This window comes from Magnolia sinica, chromosome 19 (assembly GCF_029962835.1).
Source record: "Magnolia sinica isolate HGM2019 chromosome 19, MsV1, whole genome shotgun sequence".
Lineage (NCBI taxonomy): Eukaryota > Viridiplantae > Streptophyta > Magnoliopsida > Magnoliales > Magnoliaceae > Magnolia > Magnolia sinica.
This window is the reverse complement of record NC_080591.1, coordinates 3477418-3500137: the sequence shown is the minus strand read 5'-3', so window position 1 is coordinate 3500137 and position 22720 is coordinate 3477418. Positions and strand designations below refer to the sequence as shown.

The following is a 22720-nucleotide window of genomic DNA, read 5'->3' as shown; positions in this document are numbered from 1 at the left end:
AACAACCAGAAGGCATACCTTTCTCTTCAGTAAATGTGATTGTAGATAATCTAAAGTATACAAACATAATTTATAAAAAATACAAACATAACTGCATCTGAAATTTTTGCCTTATAGCTGATGTGGATCCTACTCGAACCTTTTTCATCAAACCTCTTTTCTACGCGGTTATATGAACTATCCAGCCTTAGAAATCAACCACAATACTGTAAGTGCCCAAAAGCAAACTTCTGCCAGAACAAAAGTTTGCATTTTGTCTGGAGAAGTCACAATTCTGTATGAACCGGATCATGGATTTTCCTTTGGACGTGATCTTGTTTTGTGTCGCAACGGGAGTCCTCGTCTACATGCAGGCATTCTGCCGAAGGCTTCACAACCCCATAGTCGAATCCCATGGCGCAGTTGCAGAATGTCTCTGCAGTGCCATTGTCCCTCTCTAGGTTGATGTTAGCCAAGATGATGTTGCTGCAAGGAACTGTGTCACTGCAGGCGAATTTCATGGCCTTTGGAGTCTTTGAAGTTCCGCTGATGTTTCTGTACATGACTTGGCTTATCTTCACAGCTGATGTCTAACAAAGGAAAACAAACATGATGGAGAGTGAAAAGGAATACAGCTGCATATCGCAAGCTTTGGATTATATATAGAGGGATGAACTTGACCACCGAAGGGTAAAAAGTAAATAGAATAGGTGAACGATCGTGTGTTAAACCAACACCAAATTGGGTGTATGATCATCTATATGCAATCGGCACACAAGCCCATTGATGCTGCCCTTGGCAATCAGGTGTTTCTAATATAGCTTGGCCTATCAATTACAAATTCTCTGTAGGCCTGGCCTGATTGTTTGCCCGAGACAGCTCAATATCTGGGTCCAAGACAACCCTAGGCCGGCACATTAAAGGCGCTATGATTTTTTGTTAAACTATCCCCTGAAACTTGTCGTATGACCATACATATCCAATTGGGACATAGACCTGTTCGTCAGCAATCAGGCGTTTCTAGTATGGCATGGTTTTTCATGGTTTACAAAAAGTTACAGGCACTGGACCTCGAAGTCCATTGATCGTGTGATTCTTCTGCCATAGGACCACCTTGTTAGTGACTCATTGACTGGGCATATGCAGTGGACATGTTTTTGTTATTAGTCTGTGTGGGATTCATGGAACTTTTGTAATGATAAATAAGGAAAAGGGTTACTAGGGTTTGATCAAATGACTTGAATGTGCCTGTAGGGGTGGGTGAGGAGATCACACACCTGGTTTTGACAAGGAGTTGAGGAATCACAGTAGAACTGGTCGATGATGATGGGGTTGGCAACATCAATCATCTTCACGTTTTCAAACCGCAATGAGCGAGCATAGCCAGACCCTCCCTGCCCAAGAGGAAAAAAGAAATCCAAGTCATTAGGTTTCCAGATTTGCTAGTTGTGGGTAGAGGTGCACCAACAGCATCCTTAAAAGTGTATTCTGGTCAGGATGTTTGCCTAGTCGGGGTCGAAAAATTACCTGCCAGGTCTTGATCCTTAATCCATTTGTCGTTCCTCTGAGTATTGCTGTATCCAAAACCACCCCTGTAACTATGTTCATTGTGTTGTCCTTCCCCAGGCTCCCTATGCTAATTTTTATAGTTATTGTTAAATGGCAACTCACAAATTTCAAGGGAAATTAAGGCAATGCTTGCTTCCATGCCCACATTGTTAGTGGTGCTACTTCCATCTATGTTTCCTACATATGTCAATTGCATTTCATTAGCAAGAGCTTATGATTCAAAGCTTACCTGATTCCATGTCCTGGTCCGCAATCAATGTTCTTCATCTTCAGATTTGAGGTACCATTGACGATGGAGATGCAGTCGTCTCCTGAATATCAAATACGTAAATATAGGACTTAGCATTGTCCAAGGAGATTCAGATTTGTAAATAGTTATCGAAAGGGAGGAATAACCCATGTAGCTAGAGAGGGAGGTAATTTCAGAACTGAGGTCCTTGAAACATGAACTCAGAACTCTGACTGGAACCTTACAGGGAGATCGTGAATTGGTCACAACTGACTCTTGTGAGGTCCATGCTGACTCAGTTGTGTTTCACAGTTGGGTTGGTAGCTTGACACAGTTCTCTGAGTCAATGCCAGGTCAGGGAATATTTATTTTGAACTCAGACTAGCTAAATCAGATTCAGCAAAACTGAATCTATTTGTCGTAGTCATCTTTGGCTCCCCAATGGAGTTGTGGCAAGCTTTCAAACCCATGCGGGGAACATTTTTTCCTCCTTTTTTAGTTGCATTTGGGTAAATGGTATTGATTTACTAATTCAAGAGAGCAACTAATATTGATTTAGAGCATTGATAGTGATGCCATTTCTTTCTATTGTTTTGGTAATAGAAAAGAAAATGGTGCCACTATCATTTATCCAGGATGTAGATTTTAGTGGTTGTATATTTGATAAGGGCCTGTTTGGTGGGCGCCTGAAAAGGGTTCCTATCATTTTAGCTAATACATAATTATAAATAACTAAATGAAATACGTACCAGAGATTATGATCACTAATGCATAATCATGAATCATGATTAACTAAAATGAGATAAACTTGTTTCCGGGTGTCTACCCCAACAGGCCCGGATATTTTAATAAACAATGAATTATGTATTGTAATAATCAGGAAGTGCATTGCCATAGTAATGTCGCGTGAAAACACATTCATGTATGGATGCATTTGTTGAACTTTTGAATTGAATTGCAAGAACCAGTATTAGGCTGCATTCTTGAGTTGAATTGAATAGCTAGTTCAATAGAGAGTGAAAATTATCAAATTGCACCTACTGTACTGAGGTCCTGAAGTGGTTCCAAAGTAGCCTCAACTGATGCTTTCTAGTAACATACTGTTCAGTTTTATCAGTATGGGCTGGGTTTGAGTTGTGGATGGTTAAGATGTCCCACTGTTGGTAAAATATGATTGAAAGTGTACTCACCTCTCACTGAACATGTGTCCAGGATCAGCGCCACTCATCAGGCAATCCCACAGTAGATGCCATGTCTCAAAAATCATGCAGATCTGGTGATCAGGTGGGCCATAACTAGGATTTGGACGATGGGTGGACCACATAACTAACGATGGGTCGCCCCACCTGATGACCATGAGCCTGTTTTTTCAGACATGGCTCTTGGTGGGTTTGCATGATGAGCAGGCTTCTAATGATGCTCGGAAGTGCATTGTTTCCATGTACAAGGGATGTACACTTTCAGATTGCCCTTGACTGAGTACGTTTAGTTCCCCACAATGTGAAAGTTCTGATTAATAATTATGTGATTGAGGAAGACCTGATCCAATTTTGCAGTTTTGTACAACAATGTTAGTCGTGTCACTGATATGTATCCCGTCAGTGTTGGGGCTGTCGGATGGAGCCTCGATGAGGATCTCAGACACCCGCACCGAATCTGAGCGTGAGATTGCAAAATGTATCTGCTGGCTGTCTTGTAGTTTGAGGTTCCTCACCCTGATAGCTGAGCTTGAGTCGATGGTTAGTGCCTGCAGGAAACATGGTAAATGTAAATGTAAATGTTTTATAGCAGTTAAGATGGGTAAGAGAACCTGTATGGTCCATATTACACTGTTTGTGGTTCATATGGTAGGTACAGGACTAATGGGTCTGGTTTGCATTCTTTTTCTAGATGGGAGTTTGAGGCCCGGCCTGTTTATTGGTTTTGTATACATCCAGGTCTTGTTGACTGTGGTCTTAATTCAAGCCAAAGTTCAACTGTGGCGGATCAGGCCCAGAAGATGAACTGTCCAGCATGGTCATTTTGTGTCCTTCACATATGAAACTTGTGCGGAAGAGTAGGCTTACCGTCGGAGCAGCTCTGGACCGACATTCCTGGAAAAGGGAAAGCAATGAGGAAAAGAAAAATGAAAAAGAAAAAAGACATTTGGAGTAAAGAATGCGAGGGGTTGAGTGAAATAGGTTAGGGGACGGACTACATACTTTTGTTTTGAGTTTCTTGCAAGATGTGGCCCACCATTTGGTACCCGAGCCATTGAAAATTCCACCACCTTGGAAGATCACCCCCTTCAATTTGGAAAAAACGAGCCAGACGGTTGGGTTCTTCGGGTCCCAGTCCATGGGCTCGCTTGGTGCTATGATCGTTCCTGCTATCTGCTCCATTTGTTCAACTGATCAGTACTCAGGGAATCCAGAAGTCACCTAAAAATCTTAATATTTGGTACGGGAGGGATTCATCTCATAGGTGGCTTGGGTCTTGCACGTGTACCAACTAGGCTTATGGACGTTTTGTATATGGGTGTAGATAGGCCTGATAGTTGGTCAAGGACATCCATCCCATAGGCGGCTTGGATCTTGCACGTGTGCAAATCATGCATATGCGGCTTGGATCTTGCACGTTTGCAAATCATGTGTATGCGGCGGCGTGTATATTGGATTCCTCTTACACGTGTGGGGTTATTTTAGGAATTAATTGTATAAATAATGTAGCGAATTAGCTATCTCACGAATGGGGATATAACGAACAAATTTGTAAATCTACGGTTATGATTGAATGAGGGCAGCAGGTTTGCGTAATTGCATTTCAACAGGTTGACGGTATTTTTTGAATTACTGGTAAAGCGAGGTGCACATAGGGTATGGTCATAACTTAAAAATTAAAGCATCAGATATTGTTGTTCCAGCCATGGTGCATACACAAATCAAATGAATATGATGAGCAAATGCTACACAGGCCCCATCTTGCATTCATTAAATAACCAAAATTTCATGTACAACATTAAAAGGCCTTTCTATCGTGTAAGGTATATTATCCATCTGAGGTGGGTAAAAAGGTAATTCAATATATGCTAAAACCTCTAAATTTACAGGGTTTAGACATCTTCTCATCATCCAATGGCGAAATTTAACTCCAGGACTTTTGTTTTCACAAAATTAAAAAGGCCACGTGTTATTTACAAATATGATAAGCAAGGGCGCCTATTCTGATATAATCAGAAAGGGAGGAGCCAGTATGCAAAAGAGTCCACGGTAGAAAAAAAAAAACTTTTCTGATATAAACAGAAAGGGAGGGAGCCAGTATGCAAGAAGCACATAATAATTCACAGCTGCCTGAACGTTTTGTTTTTGAGAGAGAGAGAACCTGGATAATAAAACTGTCAGCACAGGGACCCCTAAATCTAGTTGCGTTAACAAGGTAGCGACGTCCTTCGGGCACCAGAAATACCGATTTGTCAATGGCGCATGCCATCTCCCATGCACTACGGAACGCCTGCTCATCCAAAAAAAACAAAGAGCAATCGTCACCTGGAGCCGTCTCCACCTTATCTCAACCTACAATCCATTATACGTGCCATCTTCTCAAGTCCGTCCTACATCCGAGCAGTGCACTCGTCCGCCCCACGATCCAGATTCTTGGGGTTCAAGAGTCTCTGTTTCTGTGGCCAATCAGGCCACAGTGTACAAAATACAAATGGACAGTTCAAATCACACCTGCAGACGGTCCGGTTCAATGCACAGATGTGGCTCAAATGGTGACTGAACTGACCTGGTTTTCGATCACAATGTTCCTCATTTTGGGTCCCACCTTTTGCACGGTCCAGATGTTGTACACAGTTTACACGTTGGCATGCGTGAATGGTTGTAGTTTAAGCTAACGTACAACTGGGTGTAGGTTATCGTTCCTCGATAGTCCAATTGTATCCAATGAATGGGCCATGATCAGAAATGTGACCCAGGAAATCATCAATCCCGTGACCCATAACTGGTTATTACTATCTAAGAATATTGGGGAACCATTTTTAGGCTATTGACCCATTAAGTGATCCCGCATCGATTGGACGGTCCGGATTGATGCATGCGCATCATCTTCGATAGAGATTCTATCTATGGACCCTGTATAGGTACAGTAATCGAGACCATTGATCTGATGGGGCAACCACCTCTGTCCATACCCCGAAACTCTCCTGGACGTCAGAATCTTAACACGGAGAAACGACGAAAGAATGGATGTTTAGGATCTTTCAAACTCGGAGAATTTTAGCACGATTCATCCACAGGGGGGGACCCGTGTGATCAACGGTCTGGATATTCGAGCGCTGGGCCCCACTACTGCAACCCAGCATTTTATACCGTCCATTGCATTCTACACTTGCCGCCAACGTGTTACATGTGTAAGACATCCGAGCCTAGAGAGGAGTGTGGGACCCACCTGGCGTCAAAAATCTGTCCAGTGATATCATCAGGCGAGCCACACCGTAGAAATCTTAAGACAGCAGGCCAGCTGACCCAACTCACAGTTGTGGCCCACCTGGTTTGTGGATCAACCTGATCCAGGTGTGGGGCCACGTTCTGAACGGCCAGGATGTCCTGACACTATGGATGGAAGAAATTTTTAGCATGCTGACTTGGCATGCTTGGGGCACGTATTGAATATGCAGAGTGCACGCTGATAGCGGGCGCACATGCCATCCTCCACCAAAAGACGGTCGGCGTGAATCCATAAACCATTTCAATTTTCAATTTTTCAAAGTCCCATTTTGAAATGTGTGTTAAGATTCTCTCTCACTATTAATGGACGCGAATTTCCGGATCCCGTACAACCAAAAGTTCTGTAGGTTCAGCCGTGTTTTGTATGTGACATCCAAGCCGTCCATCATTGAGCCTGCTCAGGGAACAATGGAGATGGGCATGCCCACCGTTGAAGCCTTCTCGAGGCAGACCGTGATGTTTATATGCCATCCAACCCGTCCACAAGGTGGGTCCCACCAGGATTAAGAAAAAATGAAAAAAAAAAATATAAGCCTGATCAAATACTCCAGTGGGCCGGAAAAAGGTTTAAACGGTAGGGGTTCCCATCCCCAGTTTTCCACTAGTATGGCTTACCTGAGTTTTGGACTTGTGTCTGAACATGAGCTGGCGCAAATGATGGACGGATTGGATGTCGTAGAACAAACCACGGTGGACCCCACATCTTTTGTAGGAAATTCACGAGCACAATCATCGGACGGTTGGAGATCCGTCCGTACGTGGACACACAGAGAAAAGAAAGGAAGTGACCTGGGTGTCATCAGAAGCGCCATCCCCAACAGCACCAAAGCTATCAACATTCACCACAACTCTCCCACTCCGTTCACTCCCCAATGCATGAAATCCAAACCGTTCATCTCCGTCTCCTCCTCTTTCATAATCATACCACTCCTCCATCTCTCCTTCATGCGTGAAAAAACTCTCATTCAAAATGTCATTCTCTTCAATTCCATGCACTCTCACTAATGCAAGGACGAGGAAAAGAAGCAAGATGGTTTTCTCCATTTTTTTTTTTCTAAACTCTCTCTCTTTCTGAAGCTACTATAAATCAAGAAAAGAAATGTTGGGTGTTTTGATTTGATAGAGATGAATAAAATTAGAGGTGGAAATGAAAGGTTTTATGGGGATATATGGCTTTGCTTTGAAGGAGAGATGGAGCTTCTCTTCTTTTTCCTTTTTGTTTCTTTTTTCTTTTCTATCATCTATATGTGTAGACTTTAAGTAGAAGGGATTTTCTTTTTGAAAGTTTTTTGCTTTACTCCTCTCCTTTGAGAAAACTAAAAATCTACCCCTCCGTAGCCCAAAGCTCTATGCCTTTTCTTACACTTCAGCTGCTTTCTCTCTCTCTCTCTCTCTCTCTCTCTCTCTCTCTCTCTCTCTCAATCTTCTTTACAGTAGTGCAAGTGATAGTTTTAGAACATGAAAACTCGACTCACTCAGAACCCAGTCGAATTTAGTCGACTCAAAAGCTCGGCACGAGTTTTTCTGAGTTAGTTCAGTATTATGTAATATTTAAAAAGCATAAATCTCTCTCTCTCTCTACGAGTCGTGGTGAAATCTGGTCGAGTCGAGTTTTTTCAATTTTTTAAACTCGGAGAATGTAGACAGTCGAATCTTGACTGTACATTTAGTCCAACCAGCTTTTGATAGGTCCACCAGCAAAGATCCAACCGATTGGATGATTCTTACCGCCTATCATTGAATGGGTGGCTAGGAGTCATCGTTGATTGCTTATGGTTGCGGAAAATTACGTGGATTGGACAGTCCTGATCATCGTAGTTTTTTGGAGGGAATTTGGCTGTACTGGCCTCGATGGTTAAATTCCCTAAATGGATTCAACCTTTCAAATAATCCGAGGGTCGCCTTTGACAAGCTTGGGAAAAATTTTCGGGCCAAAATACCATTGTCCTTGGATCCGCAGTTGTATAGTTTAGAGTGCCGAAGAAGTTACCTGTTATTTCAATAAAAGCCTTTTTTGGCATGGGCAAGACCCAACTGGTGGGGCCCACATTGATTTATGTGTATAATCCATGCCACCCATCCTTTTTGTCTTGTCATTCTAGTGCTAGGGCCCAAATATCAGCCCGAATCAGAGCTCAAATGGACCACATAATAGAAAATAATGGTGACAATGACACCCACTGTTGAAACTTTTCAGGCTCACTGTGATGTTTGTTATAAGTGGACACTGCCCAAGTAAGGGCTTTCTGGGCCCTCGGCGAGCTGACCGACAAGGTGGATGGAATGGATCACTCCATTGTGGGCCTTACGTTATGTTACCAGTAGCTATCCTTTTATTTGGTAGTAAAAGAATTGAACATGTAACAACAAGACCTATATAACATGACAACTATGACCCATGACAACTACGACCCATGACAACCACGACCCATATAATATGACAACTACGACCTATGACAACTACGACCCATATAACATGACAGCCTCAACCCTTGCCATATTATAATCATGACTAACATGACAACCACGACCTCGACCCTTGCTCCATTACAACCACGACCTTAATCTATAGCCTTTGATTCATTTTTGGTAGTCTAGGCTCTAATAACTTGAGATTTTGGGTGCATGTACACACGCAGGTGAATATATACACTTACATTAGCTTAGGCATACATGGGAAATCCATCTCAAAACCCACCTATTAGGAAAAAGTAGAAAAAAAATAAAATAGAGTTCTTTGTTCATTGATGTATTATAAAAAAAAAAAAAAAAGTACAAAATTATGTTAAGATGTTTCCATTTACTCTGATTTAATAATATTTGAACCATAAAGTTATATTAAATAATTAAATTCCCCAAAGTCTCGTTGGACAAAAATAGACAGCAGTAGTCACTCTAATTATAAAATTCGTAATTATAAATATAATTCTGATCAAGGTGATTCAAAAGCCTATTTGTAAGTTAAAAAAAAGAAGTCCGGGTTAATGAAGTAAAAAAACATTTAGAAAAATCTAAATTTGATATTAACTGTACTGATTTAAGGAGTTTGCATTCTACCCTGAATTTATTTGTTTTAGACACATTTGGCCGCAAGAATTTTTAAAATATTTATAATTAGCGGAATAAGGTAAAATTTTACAGAGACAGTAAACTTATAATAGGATCTTCAAAAAAAAAAAAAAAACCCTAATCTGAAATCTTAAGGTATAGGAAAATGTGATAGAAAGCCCAAACTGGTGCACTGTCCGTTCAACAGGCAATGTTTATTTGTTTTTATTATTATCTTTTTCATTTTGACAATTACCCCTGGTTAATTTAACATAATTATAATTATAATTGAAAACTTAAATGAAAGCACTTCTGAATCTCGAGGACGAGATTCCTTTCTAAGGGTGTAGAATGTAACAACTCGAGATTTTGGGTGCATGTACACACGCAGGTGAATATGTACACTTACATTAGCTTAGGCATACATGGGAAATCCATCTCAAAACTTACCTTTTACATGTGTGTCCATAAAAAATTGACCATGCATCACCTTATATACAGATTAGAGTCCAAACAATTCGATTCACACTCATATTCGTCAAGTGACTCATCTAATTACCAAAACAAACTATTCAATTTAAAGCTCATAGTATACACTTCAAATTCACTAGTTTAGTTGATACATAGGACTTACACACTTCGTTAAAGACCATGATTAAGTGAGAGCTGTTAAAATAAATCTTAGCCACCATCGAAAATCATTAGTCAATATTGAGCTCATTAGATAGAGCACGTCAAACTGAAGTGGGACGTCAAGTTCCACCCAAATCAGATGGTTTAAACTATGGCCATCTACGATCTAAAATTTTGAGTATATATGAGGCTTAAGGAACCCAAAGTGTCTGAACACTATTACTTTTCTAGTGAATTAGTGAATTACGTCCTCTTTCTTATGTTAAAATAAAACTAATAAAATAGCGATAAAAGAAATTTAAATTTAAATAAAACACAGTCCCTATTTATATGCATTGCCACACATGCTTGTTTTAAAGCCTATACTATTTAAAACTCTTGCTTGTTTTCGAAATGCCAAATTTTGTGGTGAATCTAAACTACCATGTTTTTGAGGTGGATCTAAACTACCCATTATCCAAACCATTCAATAGGTAGACCCATTGATATGCTCCAAACCAATCTCCTAACACCAGCAATCTTAGAGTCCCAGCCATGCATCAAACTGTCAGCTAACCAAACTACACCATCCATCCATCATTTTCAAAATTTAACCATCTAACCTTTGACGACCATCAACCAAACTATTCATTAGTGAGGCCACCTGACTTACGGATCTGCCAACTGGGCCATCCAAATGTCTAAATGAACCATTCATCAGGGAGATCATAGGGTATACATCAAAACTATTGGTTAATTTTTATATAAAATGTCAATACACATTGTTTTGAGTTATAAATGGGTGTCAGCCATTGAATAGGCATCTTAGTCATCCTTTAGAGAACAAGGCCCAAACTTAACCTGTTTATGGGGTACGCAAAATAACGAGCGCTGGTGAAATTCTGCCACAAATGGATGGTTTGAACATGAGTTATGAGTATTGGAAGATATTTGTTAAAAAAACGAAGGAAGATAGACATCCGGTCTCTGTATGAGTTATATCATCCATTTAAAAAAGGAAAAAAAAATGAAAACAATGGGAGAACATTCCTGATAGGAAACGGCTTCACCATTTCACCTACACACGTCACCTAATGTTTTAAACCTTCATACGTGTACACACACACACGTATGAAGTATAGTGGTAAATAAATAAATAAATAAAAATAAGTAATTATAATAGTAATAAGGATAGAAAAGTTTTAATCGTAGTTTTTCTTACTCACTGTTTCTAATCAAGTAGGCAACTCGAGTATTAGTTATACTTCATTTTTGGACCCATGTACTAACATAATCAGGCAAAGTGAATGGATGAAGTGGATTTCTCATAACATGGTCGTGAATGCCACCAATTGAAAAGCACGTGTATGTATGAAAGAAGTCTTCTAAAAAAGTTCCCTAAATAATAGCTTTATCCAGCACATAAACAAAGCTTAAAACAGAAACTACATACTTTCACTCCCTATTCAAGATCGAGCCTCATTCTCTTTAGGAGATGCCCCTGATCTTTAATCTGAGCCATTCATGAGTTAATCATAACTGTTTATTAGGCTAAACTCATCTATTTACTCCCAACCATCCATATGGGACGTTTTCCATCGTCTTTGGACCCTAATTAAATCAAAATATATCCTTAGGCAGTCTTTACGTATGTTTTCTAGTTAGTGGATTATTTTGAGCGAGGACTTGGGATCGTACTTGAAAGAGTTGAATCCTAACCACTCGATATCATCAAATCCAAGCCATATCTTTGGTTGTTAATGAAACTTCCGGAATTGGATTCGAAGCTTTTTTTTAAAAATAACTCATTTTTTAAAAATGCTTCTTAGTGGAAAGACAAGGGAAAAATGAGGAAACCTTAAGTCGCCTTGATACAGGTTAGTGATTGATATTTTAATTTTATTTTCTCATAGTTTAGAATTATTTTTTACGATCTATGCAATGAATGAGTTGGATTGACCACATGTTCATCGCATTGGCCTATTGATGCATATGATGAAAATAGTAAATCTTAGATGAAATCTCTTGCTATAGAGATTGGTGTGGGAATGCCTAGTTTAATTAGATTAGATTCATATTGACCATGTGATTCCTAAGGCTAAGATATATCAAGGCCTCAAAATTTGGAGTGATTTGACCACTGGGTGGGCCACACTGATCAAATTAAATCGTGATCATTATATTTGCTAATCAATAAATTTTTAAATGCATCAGATCGGATCTATATCATATAAATAGACTGCGGACTAGATCAATTCATGATTTTGTTTACATTATTCCTTAGGGATCTTAGATTTAAACATGTACAATTTTCGATGGATTTACCTCTACCAAGTACAAGTGAGTAACCCAACTTGTTTCATGATTTGTTAAAATTAAAATAAATCGTTTGTGATTGTTTGATTGATTGATATACTGATTGAGTATTTTGTTATAATAATTGCATACTAAATTCATATGTGGATGTTCTGATCAAGACAACAATGCCAAATATGAAAAATATGCATTTGCATATCATCCATCATTCATTACATTTATATAATGCATGGTCGATCCTAAGGGCCCTCCTTGGAAGAAATGTCGATCCTGGTAGAATATTACCAGATGCGGGCTATGCCCAAGCCTACCGAAATGTGGAAGACTACCCAACAGGTGGATGCGGGTTGACGATCTCCAACCCAAGCAGATGGACGATCATCCCATCTGATGCATTCATACACCATTTGCATGCATATCACTGTACATACATTTTTGTATTATTTTAATTGCTATGATTATGAACTATGTTGGGTTAATTATTTTACTAAGCCTGATTACCTTATCTTTTTATTGATGGAAAAATCATACAGAGGAGCCATCAGCAGATGATGTGGCGCAAGAACCGGAAGGATCCATCGTACCTGAACATGATCTATGTGAAACGTGGCCATACTTATGTGAAGATGAAGTGGCGACATTAGACCATTTCTAATTACGTGATTTATTTACTAGCATAGTTTGATTAACGTATAATACATATTGGTATTGATTTTTGAGATTTTAATAAATTATTTATATTTATTTCATTGAAACAATGTTAGTATAGAATAAACATAATTATAGTATGATGATATAATAAATGAATGATGTTTAATATTTATTTCATTTTAAGGGTTGTTAAGATTTATATATGCCTGGTTGATTGGTGCTAAGTGTTATGTATATGTGATTAAGATTATGGTGGAACTTAGACTGAATGAAATTATCATATCTGATTAAACTAATTAAGAAATTAAATTAACGCACTTTGTGTACGACTTACGAACTAAAACTCAGATCTGAGGGTGTACACTCTGTATCTGAATTTCGAGGCGTGACAGAATGAGATCAGAGAGAGGCTCGTTTTAAACTTATTATGCCATGTAGGTTATGCTCCCACATACATACATAATTGGTAGATCCCCTTTAATTGGAAATTGTATACTTAAAATTCTTTATTTGAATATTGTGTATTAGGAAGAAGTAGAAAAAAAAAGAGAAAAGAATTCCCTGTTCATTGATGTATTACAAATAAATAAATAAATAAATGTACAAAATTACATTAGGATGTTTCCATGTACTCTGATTTAATAATATTTGAACCATAAATTTATATTAAAACATTAAAGTCCCCAAAGTCTCGCTGGACAAAAATGGTAGCAGTAGTCACTCTAATTATAAAATTCGCAATTATAAATATAATTCTGATCAAGGTGATTCAAAAGCCTACTTGTCGGTTTTTTTAAAAAAAGTCTAGGTTAATGAAGAAGAAAAATATTTAGAAAAACCTAAATTTGATATTAACTGTACTGATTTAAGGAGTTTGCATTCTATCCTGAATTTGTTTGTTTTAAACAGATTTGACCGCAAGAATTTTTAAAATATTTATAATTAACGGAATAAGGTAAAATTTTACAGAGACAGTAAACTTATAATAGGATCTTCAAAAAAAAAAAAAAAAACCTAATATGAAGTCTTAAGGTACAGGAAAATGTGATAGAAAGCCCAAACTGGTGCACTGTCTGTTCAACAGGTAAGTTTTATTTGTTTTTATTATTATCTTTTTCATTTTGACAATTACCCCTGGTTAATTTAACATAATTATAATTATAATTGAAAACTTAAATGAAAGCACCTCTGAATCTTGAGGACGAGATTCCCTTCTAGGGGGTAGAATGTAACAACCTGAGATTTTGGGTACATGTACACACGCAGGCGAATATGTACACTTACATTAGCTTAGGCATACATGGGAAATCTATCTCAAAACCTACCTTTTACGTGTGTGTCCATAAAAAACTGACCATGCATCACCTTATATACAGATTAGAGTCCGAATAATTCGATTCACACTCGTATTCGTCAAGTGGCTCATCTAATTACCGAAATAAACTATTCAATTTAGAGCTCATAGTATACACTTCAAATTCACTAGTTTAGTTTGTACATAGGAATTACATACTTCGTTAAGGACCATGATTAAGTGAGAGCCGTTAAAATAAATCTTAGCCACCATCGAAAATCATTAGTTAATATTGAGCTCATTAAATAGAGCACGTCAAACTGAAGTGGGATGTCAAATTTCACCCAAATTAGACGGTTCAAATTATGGCCATCTACGATCTAAAATTTTGAGTATATATGAGGTTTAAGGAACCCAAAGTCTCCAGACACTATGTAACGCCCTGATTTTCTGAACCCGAGTACACGACTCGCATTCCAAAAACCCAGGAGTTAATTAACTAATAATAATAGTAATCAATAAGTAAATCAAAGTGTAAATAGCGGGAATGAAACAGAGCATAGATCTAATCCAAAATGTGAACAATATCCTGGCCCACTCAGCTGGGGGCCAATTACAAAATCCTCAAATGTAATAATTCAAACAGACTATCATAAATACAATCTACTGATTAAGGCCATAATATGCAGCCGCCTCCTGATACGGCTCCTCATCGTAAGGCTCCTCCTCGACTGCAGCCACCTCTGGATCTGTCGAGAGTCCATCCGCCCCTATATCCTCTGTACAGTTGAATATTGATGAATGAGTGGCCAACTTAGTGTGATCTCTCCTCAAGATTACACACTGCCGCTAGAGATAAAAAATAGCATAATACATCCAGCCAAATCAAAACATGACAGATGCAGTCTTATTACATGCATAGATGCAGGAAATGCAATCATTGCCCCGGGGATACTCATCTGTGCGGATAGTGGGCTCATCACCCATGCAATCATCGACGTGGGAAAACTTATCCAGTCGGATAGAATACGTACATCACGTACGATAACAATAGCTGTTGGTCTGTGACATCTATGCATGATTAGCTAATCCGTTATTAGTCCAAGTACACTCAGCCAATTTAATTAAGCTCACGGTCACTATGGGGAGCTTGTGGCCCAGCATAGGCTGATGGATCAGGCATAGTGTCCCATGACCACCATCCCTGACTCATGAGACTACCGTCTTAGGGTGTGTGTAGTACCCACCAACACGTGGTCAATCAATTCAATATGAAGGGGCCATCACCAATGTTGACTGGGAATGAAATGTCGAAATTACTAAATATAGCGATTAAAACATAACAGCATGAATAGTTCAAAGATGAGTAAGCAGCGATATTTAAAAGGTTGCAAAGTTCATCCAAAGTTAGTTAGGTGAAACCACACATGGATGGTAAACCCCATAGTCAAATGCCAACAACCAAAACCTCCATATCAGGGGCCTACTCTTATCGCAACCAGTCTAGTTACACCCTAAGCACGGACTCAATCTCCTTTGTTAGAGTTTCCCATGGAGAGGTTTCAACAATGTGTGTATCATAACAACAACATGAATCCTTACTATGAGTAAGAAGTAGAGAATAACGAATGTATTCCTTGAGATTTCAATCACATACTAAATGAGCTAACACATGACGCATGTAATGAGTAACTAATTTAATCATTTGGATAATCTAATACGCATGTTCAAGCGATCTAAGCAAGTATAAAGCATGAGAGTCATCAATCTAAATAAGGATATCAATTAAATACAGTCTATTCCCACATAATTTTTCATAAGTCTAACTAGCCAGTAAATCATTATAACAACTACTTCTAGTCTAGTTGGAAGTGGAAAGCCCAAGGGGAAAAGAGTCATCACAAGATAAATAGCAGCGAGCCCCTTGATCCGAGTGATCGCGAGTACATAGCTGCCCAATATCACGAGAGTAGCCTCCTGGAGTCATTCCCAATACAATAACTGGTGTTAGAAGGCATTCCCATTTATAGAATGAAGGGGACTGGTAAGGACTCGATGATTAAGAGCACATGGGCCTGATTCATGGTGACTAGGCCCACCTACCATGACCTGATTAACGGGCCTGGGGTACGCCTAAACATCCCTGAGGATGAGGCCTGAACTGAGCCTGGACGGCTCCAACTTGCTGCCCATTAAGGCCCACTACCTTGTAGTGCGGCCCTCAGCAATTCAAGTGAGGCTCGCTGCAACTTAAGTGAGGCTCATTGCAATGTGTAGTGTCGCCCATAAGCAGGTACGACCCAAGGGCTGGCTGGGTTGGCCACCTTAGGCCTAGAACCCATGGCCTAACAAATCCTGGGCCCGCCCCATGCCCAGAGGACGGCCCACCTGCCTGGTGTAGAGAGTGGCCCACCGTGAAAACTGGCTTGGGCTCAAGGTGGGAGATATGGCTCATCTGAGATCTAAATGAGGTGCAACCCACCTGGCAGTGTAGCCCGCTGAGAGCCCTCTCAGGCGCGGCCCACCATCTGGGTTCAAAGCCCACTGTTGGAGCGCCTGCGGCCCTGAAACGGGTCCTCTCAACAACCTGTTTCCGTTGGTTTTCAGAGCCTCAGCAGAGGCAGATTCGAGCCTGTTGCAGGGCCCAAACAAAAGACGCTTGCAGCACCGTTCAGGGATTGGTGAAGGCCCACTGCAAGTTGCACTCGCGGCCCTGATAGTGCTCTACTGAGGCCAGTTTCTAGCCTAGTTCGGAGCCCGACTGAGGGCAGAACGAAAGGCGTTCTTCGGTTTGGATGGGATGCTCGTTCAGGGCATGTCATTAACTGAGTCTAAGGCCTGCTTGGAGACCCATCTATGGCCCACTAGAGGTGCAGTTTCTGCCGAAGTTTCAATCCAAAACGCGGGCATTTCTTGGCCCAGTCTCGGTCTAGAATTCGCCTATCACCTGGCCTCTTCATTAGTCCGGAATGCAGCCATCGCAAGGGCTAGAACTGAACTTGACTTGCATCTGGATGTGGCCCTAGCAGCTAGGTGTTATTTGGAATGGAAATGAGATAAGCTGGCCTGGTTTCTTAGTCCCACACGAGGCCATTTCTTGGCATGTCTAAGCCCTGAGACTGAACTTCTATCTTGGCTAGACTTCAGCCCGAACACAGCCATTGCTTGGCTTAGTTCCGGTTTGGACTCACTTGCTCTTTAGAGTTCGGCACGACCTGCCTTCATGGTCTGAAGGAGGTCGGCTTCAACTCCCTAGTCGGTGTGTTTTTGGTTGAAAGAAGAGAAAGCCTAAGGGATGAGGAGGGGCTGATTACCTCAGTTATGGACCCATACCTAATAGTCTCTCACAACTCGACCCTTGACCGAGTCGAGTAACCGGGTTGGGTTGAGCCGACTTGCTCACTCAGCCACTCACTCACTCTTTCTTCTCCCTCTCTTTCTCCCCCTTCTCTCTCTCTCTCTCTCTCTCTCTCTCTTTCCTTTCTCTTTGGTGCAAATCCCGAGGTCTACATGACCCCTTTTATAACCATAGAGGAGAGAGCTCCAACGGTTAGAAGTGGCCCAACTTGCAACGGCTGTGATCTAAGATTTGCCTTGCATGGGGCCGTCCACTTGTTAGGATGGATAACTGACCCCTAGGCACACAGAAAAAATAATTTTTTTAGACCTATGGGGTCCATCTCGTGATCAGTTTTCTCTAGTTTAACGGAAGAGATGAGAGAGTCTTTAATGGCAACTCCCCATATATAGTATATTCCTGAGATCTGGTCTGGTTGGACGGACCAGATGAGATCTCTGATCAATGTGGGGTCCACTTTTTGGGCCCCAAACATTAGTTTGGGAAGATCTCATGAGATCTTCAAGTTCTCACCACTCCTTCTCATGAGATGGAGTATTTCTCCCCAAAATCTCTCTTGGCTTTGCAGGGGATGGTCGGGATTCCTCCACGTGGCCAGGGGATGGCCGAGATCATGCCTACATTTGCTTTCCTAGAGAGGACAGTCTCCTCTTTGCTTTTCCATATGCAGGCCTTGCTCGACCATTTTCGGAAAAGAGAGAGCATAGCTCTCTCCCTGGCGATGGACGAATGGGATGGCTTGACCAAGGTGATCACGGGTCACCCATGCGGTCCCAGATGGGTCCCACCTAGCAGATATCTGCCATGTGCAACCCATTGGACGGTTGCAACCTATCTCCTTCGTCCCTTTTTGTGGGTTTAAAAGAATATATCGTTTTTGTCAGACGGACCCCACGAGCTTAATGAACGGTTCAGATCTTTCGAAAAGTGCCCAGGGTGGGCCACTTTGGGCAGTGAAATCTCCCAGATTTGAATGTTTGTTGGCTGGAGAAATCTGCCATTTTCCTCTTTTTTGCAAGGAGTTCGGTCAAAGCTCATTTGATCGAGCCCATTGTCCCAATGCACATCGTGCATGATTGCGTGACTGATCCAATCCGTCCATCCCTCTGAGGACCCTTGCCTAGGGGTTCCTGTCTAGTTTGGGGTGAGACCGAGGCCCAAGTGGGTCATGTTGTACATTTTCATCCTTGGTTTGGTCAACACACCTTGACCTCAAGGTTGGATTGAATTGAAATTGGGTTGTAATGGTCAAAATAGGGTCCAGATCATGATGAGGGCTTGATCTGTTACTAACTCTCAAGAGTTGGTTGTATGAGCGTTGTCCCTAATATGATTCAATTTAAATGACGCAGGGCTTCTATGAGTTGGGTTTTTGGTTGATCTTATCCTCCTGGCCGTCATGGAGTTTGTCTCAGCTCTTAGGGCCCTTGATGGATGGTTTTATTGCTACTTGGAACTCCCATCCTGCATGCGTTGAGTGTAAGCTATCTAATTAATCCATCTTGATTTCCGCTGATGCATGTTTAAAAAGGGTAACACCTGTGTACCAAAGGTACGGGGTGTTACACACTATTACTTTTCTAGTGAATTAGTGAATTACGTCCTCTTTCGTATATTAAAATAAAATTAATAAAAAAATGATAAAAGAAATTTAAATTTAAATTAAACACAATCCCTATTTATATGCATTGCCACACACACTTGTTTTAAAGCCTATACTATCTAAAACTCTTGTTTTCGAAATGCCAGATTTTGTGGTGAATCTAAACAACCATGTTTTTGCGGTGGATCTAAACTAGCATTATCCAGACCGTTCAATAGGTAGACTCATTAATATGCTCCAAGCCAATCTCCTAACACCAGCCATCCCAGAGTCCCAGCCATACATCAAACTGTCAGCTAACCAAACCACACCATCCATCCATTGTTTTCAAAATTTAACCATCTAAACTTTGACGACCATCAATCCAAACTATTCATTAGTGAGGCCACCTGATTTACAGATCTTCCAACTAGGCCATCTAAATGTTTAAATGAACCATTCATCAGGGATATCATAGGGTATACATCAAAACTATTGGTTAATTTTTACATAGAATGTCAATACACATTGTTTTGAGTTATAAATGGGTGCAAGCCATTGAATAGGCATCTTGGTCATCCTTCAGAGAACAAGGCCCACACTTAACCTGTTTATAGGGTACACAAAATAGCAGGCGCTGGTGAAATTCTGCCACAAATAGATGGTTTGAACATGAGTTATGAGTATTGGAAGATATTTGTTAAAAAAACGAAGGAAGATTGACATCCGGTCTTTGTATGAGTTATATCATCCATTTAAAAAAAGAAAAAATGAAAACAATTGGAGAACATTCCTGATAGGAAACGGCTTCACCATTTCACCTACACACGTCACCTAATGTTGTAAACCTTCACATGTGCACACACACATGTTATACTTCATTTTTGGACCGATGTACTAACATGATCAGGCAAAGTGAATGTACGGAGTGGATTTCTCATAATATGGTTGTGAATGCTACCAATTCAAAACCATGCATATGTATGAAAGAAGTTTTCTGAAACAGTTTCCTAAATAATAGCTTTATCCAGCACATAAACAAAGCTTGAAACGGAAACTAGCTATTTTCACTCCCTATTCAAGATCGAGCCTTGTTATCTTTAGGAGATGCTCCTGAGTCATTCATGAGTTAATCATAACTGTCTATTAGGCTAAACTCATCTATCTAATCCCAACCATTCATATGGGACGTTCTCCATCGTCTCTGGACCCTAATTAAATTAAAATATATTCTTAGGCAGTCTTTACGTATGTTTTCTAGTTGGTGGATTGTTTTGAGTGAGGACTTGGAATCATACTTGGAAGAGTTGAATCCTAACCACTCGATATCATCAAATCTAGGCCATATCTTTGGTTTTTAATGAAACTTCCAGAATTGGATCCGAATCTTAAAAAAAAAAAACTCCCTTTTTAAAAATGTTTCTTAGCGGAAAGACAAGATATAAATGAGAAAACCTTAAGTCGCCTTGATACAAGTTAGTGATGGATATTTTAATTTTATTTTCTCATAATTTAGAATTATTCTTTATGATCTATGCAATGAATGAGTTGGATTGACCACACATTCATTGCATTGGCCTATTGATGCATATGATGAAAATAGTAAATCTTAGACGAAATCTCTTGCTACAGAAATTGGTGTGGGATCGCCTAGTTTAATCAGATTAGATCCATGTTAACCATGTGATTCCTAAGGCTAAGATATATCATGGCCTCAAAATTTGGAGTGATTTGACCATTTGGCGGGCTACACCGATCAAATTAAATCGCGATCATTATATTTGCTAAGCAAGAAATTTTTAGATGCATCAGATTCGATCTATACCATATAAATAGAGTCCGAATTAGATCAATTTATGATTTTGTTTACATTATTCATTAGGGATCCTAGATTTAGACATGTACGATTTTCGATGGATTTACCTCTACCAAGTACAGGTGAGTAACCCAACTTGTTTCATGATTTATTAAAATTAAAATAAATCGTTTGTGATTGTTTGATTGATTGATATACTGATTTGAATATTTTGTTATGATAATTGTACGCTAAATTCATATGTGAATGTTCTGATCAAGACAACAATGCCAAATATGAAAAATATGTATTTGCATATCATCTACCATTAATTACATTTACATAATGCACGGTCGATCCTAGGGGCCCTCCCTAGAAGAAATGTCGATTCTAGTAAATCGTTACTAGATGCGGGATATGTCTAAGCCTACTGAAAAGTAAAAGCTTACCAAACGGGTGGATGCAGGTTGATGACCTCTAACCCAAGCAGATAGACGATCATCCCATCTGATGCATTCATACACCATTTACATACATATCATTGTACATACATTTTTGTATTATTTTAATTACTATAATTATGAACTATGCTGGGTTATTTCACTAAGCATGACTAGCTTACATTTTTATTGATGGAAAAACCGTATAGATGAGCCATTAGCAAACGATGTGACGTAAGAACTGGAAGGATCTACCGTACCTGAACACGATCTATGTGAAACGTGATCATACTTATCTGAAAATGATGTGGCGACAATAGACCATTTCTGATTACGTGATTTATTTACTAGCACAGTTTGATTAACGTATAATGCATATCAGTATTGATTTTGAGATTTTAATAAATTATTTATATTTATTTCATTGAAACAATATTAGTATGGAATAAACATAATTATAGTATGATGATATAATAAATGAATAATGTTTAAGTTTTATTTCATTTTAAGGGTTGTCAAGATTTATATATGCCTGGTTAATTGGTGCTAAGTGTTATATATGTGTGATTAAGATTATGGTGGAACTTAGACTGAATGTAATTATTATCTCTGATTAAACTGATTAAGGAATTAAATTATTACACTTTGTGTACGAGTTACGAATTGAAACTTGGATATAAAGGTGCACACTCTGTATCTGAATTTCGGGGCGTGACAGAATGGTATCAAAGATAGGCTCGTTTTAAGCTTATTGTGACATGTAGGTTATACTCCCACATACATACATAATTGGTAGATCCCCTTTAATTGGAAATTATATACTTAGAATTCCTTATTTGAATATTGTGTATTAGGAAGAAGTAGAAAAAAAATAAAAAATTCCCTGTTCATTGATGTATTACAAAAAATAAAAAAATGTTCAAAATTACGTTAGGATGTTTCCATGTACTTCGATTTAATAATATTTGAACCATAAAGTTATATTAAAACATTAAATTCCCCAAAGTCCCACTGGATAAAAATGGACAGTAGTAGTCAATCTAATTATAAAATTCGTAATTATAAATATAATTTTGATCAAGGTGATTCAAAAGCCTACTTGTAGGTTAAATAAAAAAGAGCTAGGTTAAAGAAGAAAAAAATATTTAGAAAAATCTGAATTTGATACTAACTGTACTGATTTAGGGAGTTTGCATTCTACCCTGAATTTGTTTGTTTTAGACAGATTTGACCGCAGAGTTTTTAAAATATTTATAATTAGCAGAATAAAGTAAAATTTTTCAGAGATAGTAAACTTATAATAGGATCTTCAAAAAAAAAAAAAAAACCTAATCTGAAATCTTAAGGTACAGGAAAATGT

General features: G+C 39.2%; 1 protein-coding gene across 2 annotated transcripts in view; it reads right to left on the bottom strand.

The window, feature by feature from the left end:
• Positions 1 to 19: 19 nt before the first annotated feature.
• LOC131234410 (probable polygalacturonase At1g80170) overlaps positions 20 to 22720 on the bottom strand; it is a 51533-nt gene continuing 28832 nt past the window's right edge. The window contains exons 1-9 of one of the 2 annotated variants that reach the window (XM_058231260.1): positions 7054 to 7624; positions 5138 to 5266; positions 3979 to 4149; positions 3844 to 3870; positions 3317 to 3524; positions 1778 to 1859; positions 1507 to 1615; positions 1257 to 1373; positions 20 to 569 (exon numbers count right to left, since the gene is read on the bottom strand). In XM_058231260.1, the coding sequence (XP_058087243.1) occupies positions 267 to 569; positions 1257 to 1373; positions 1507 to 1615; positions 1778 to 1859; positions 3317 to 3524; positions 3844 to 3870; positions 3979 to 4149; positions 5138 to 5266; positions 7054 to 7308 (1401 nt within the window). In that variant the 5' untranslated portion in view covers positions 7309 to 7624 and the 3' untranslated portion in view covers positions 20 to 266. Of the gene's footprint in view, positions 570 to 1256; positions 1374 to 1506; positions 1616 to 1777; positions 1860 to 3316; positions 3525 to 3843; positions 3871 to 3978; positions 4150 to 5137; positions 5267 to 7053; positions 7625 to 22720 lie in introns of those variants that run through there. The other variant, XM_058231261.1, reaches the window with a different exon arrangement.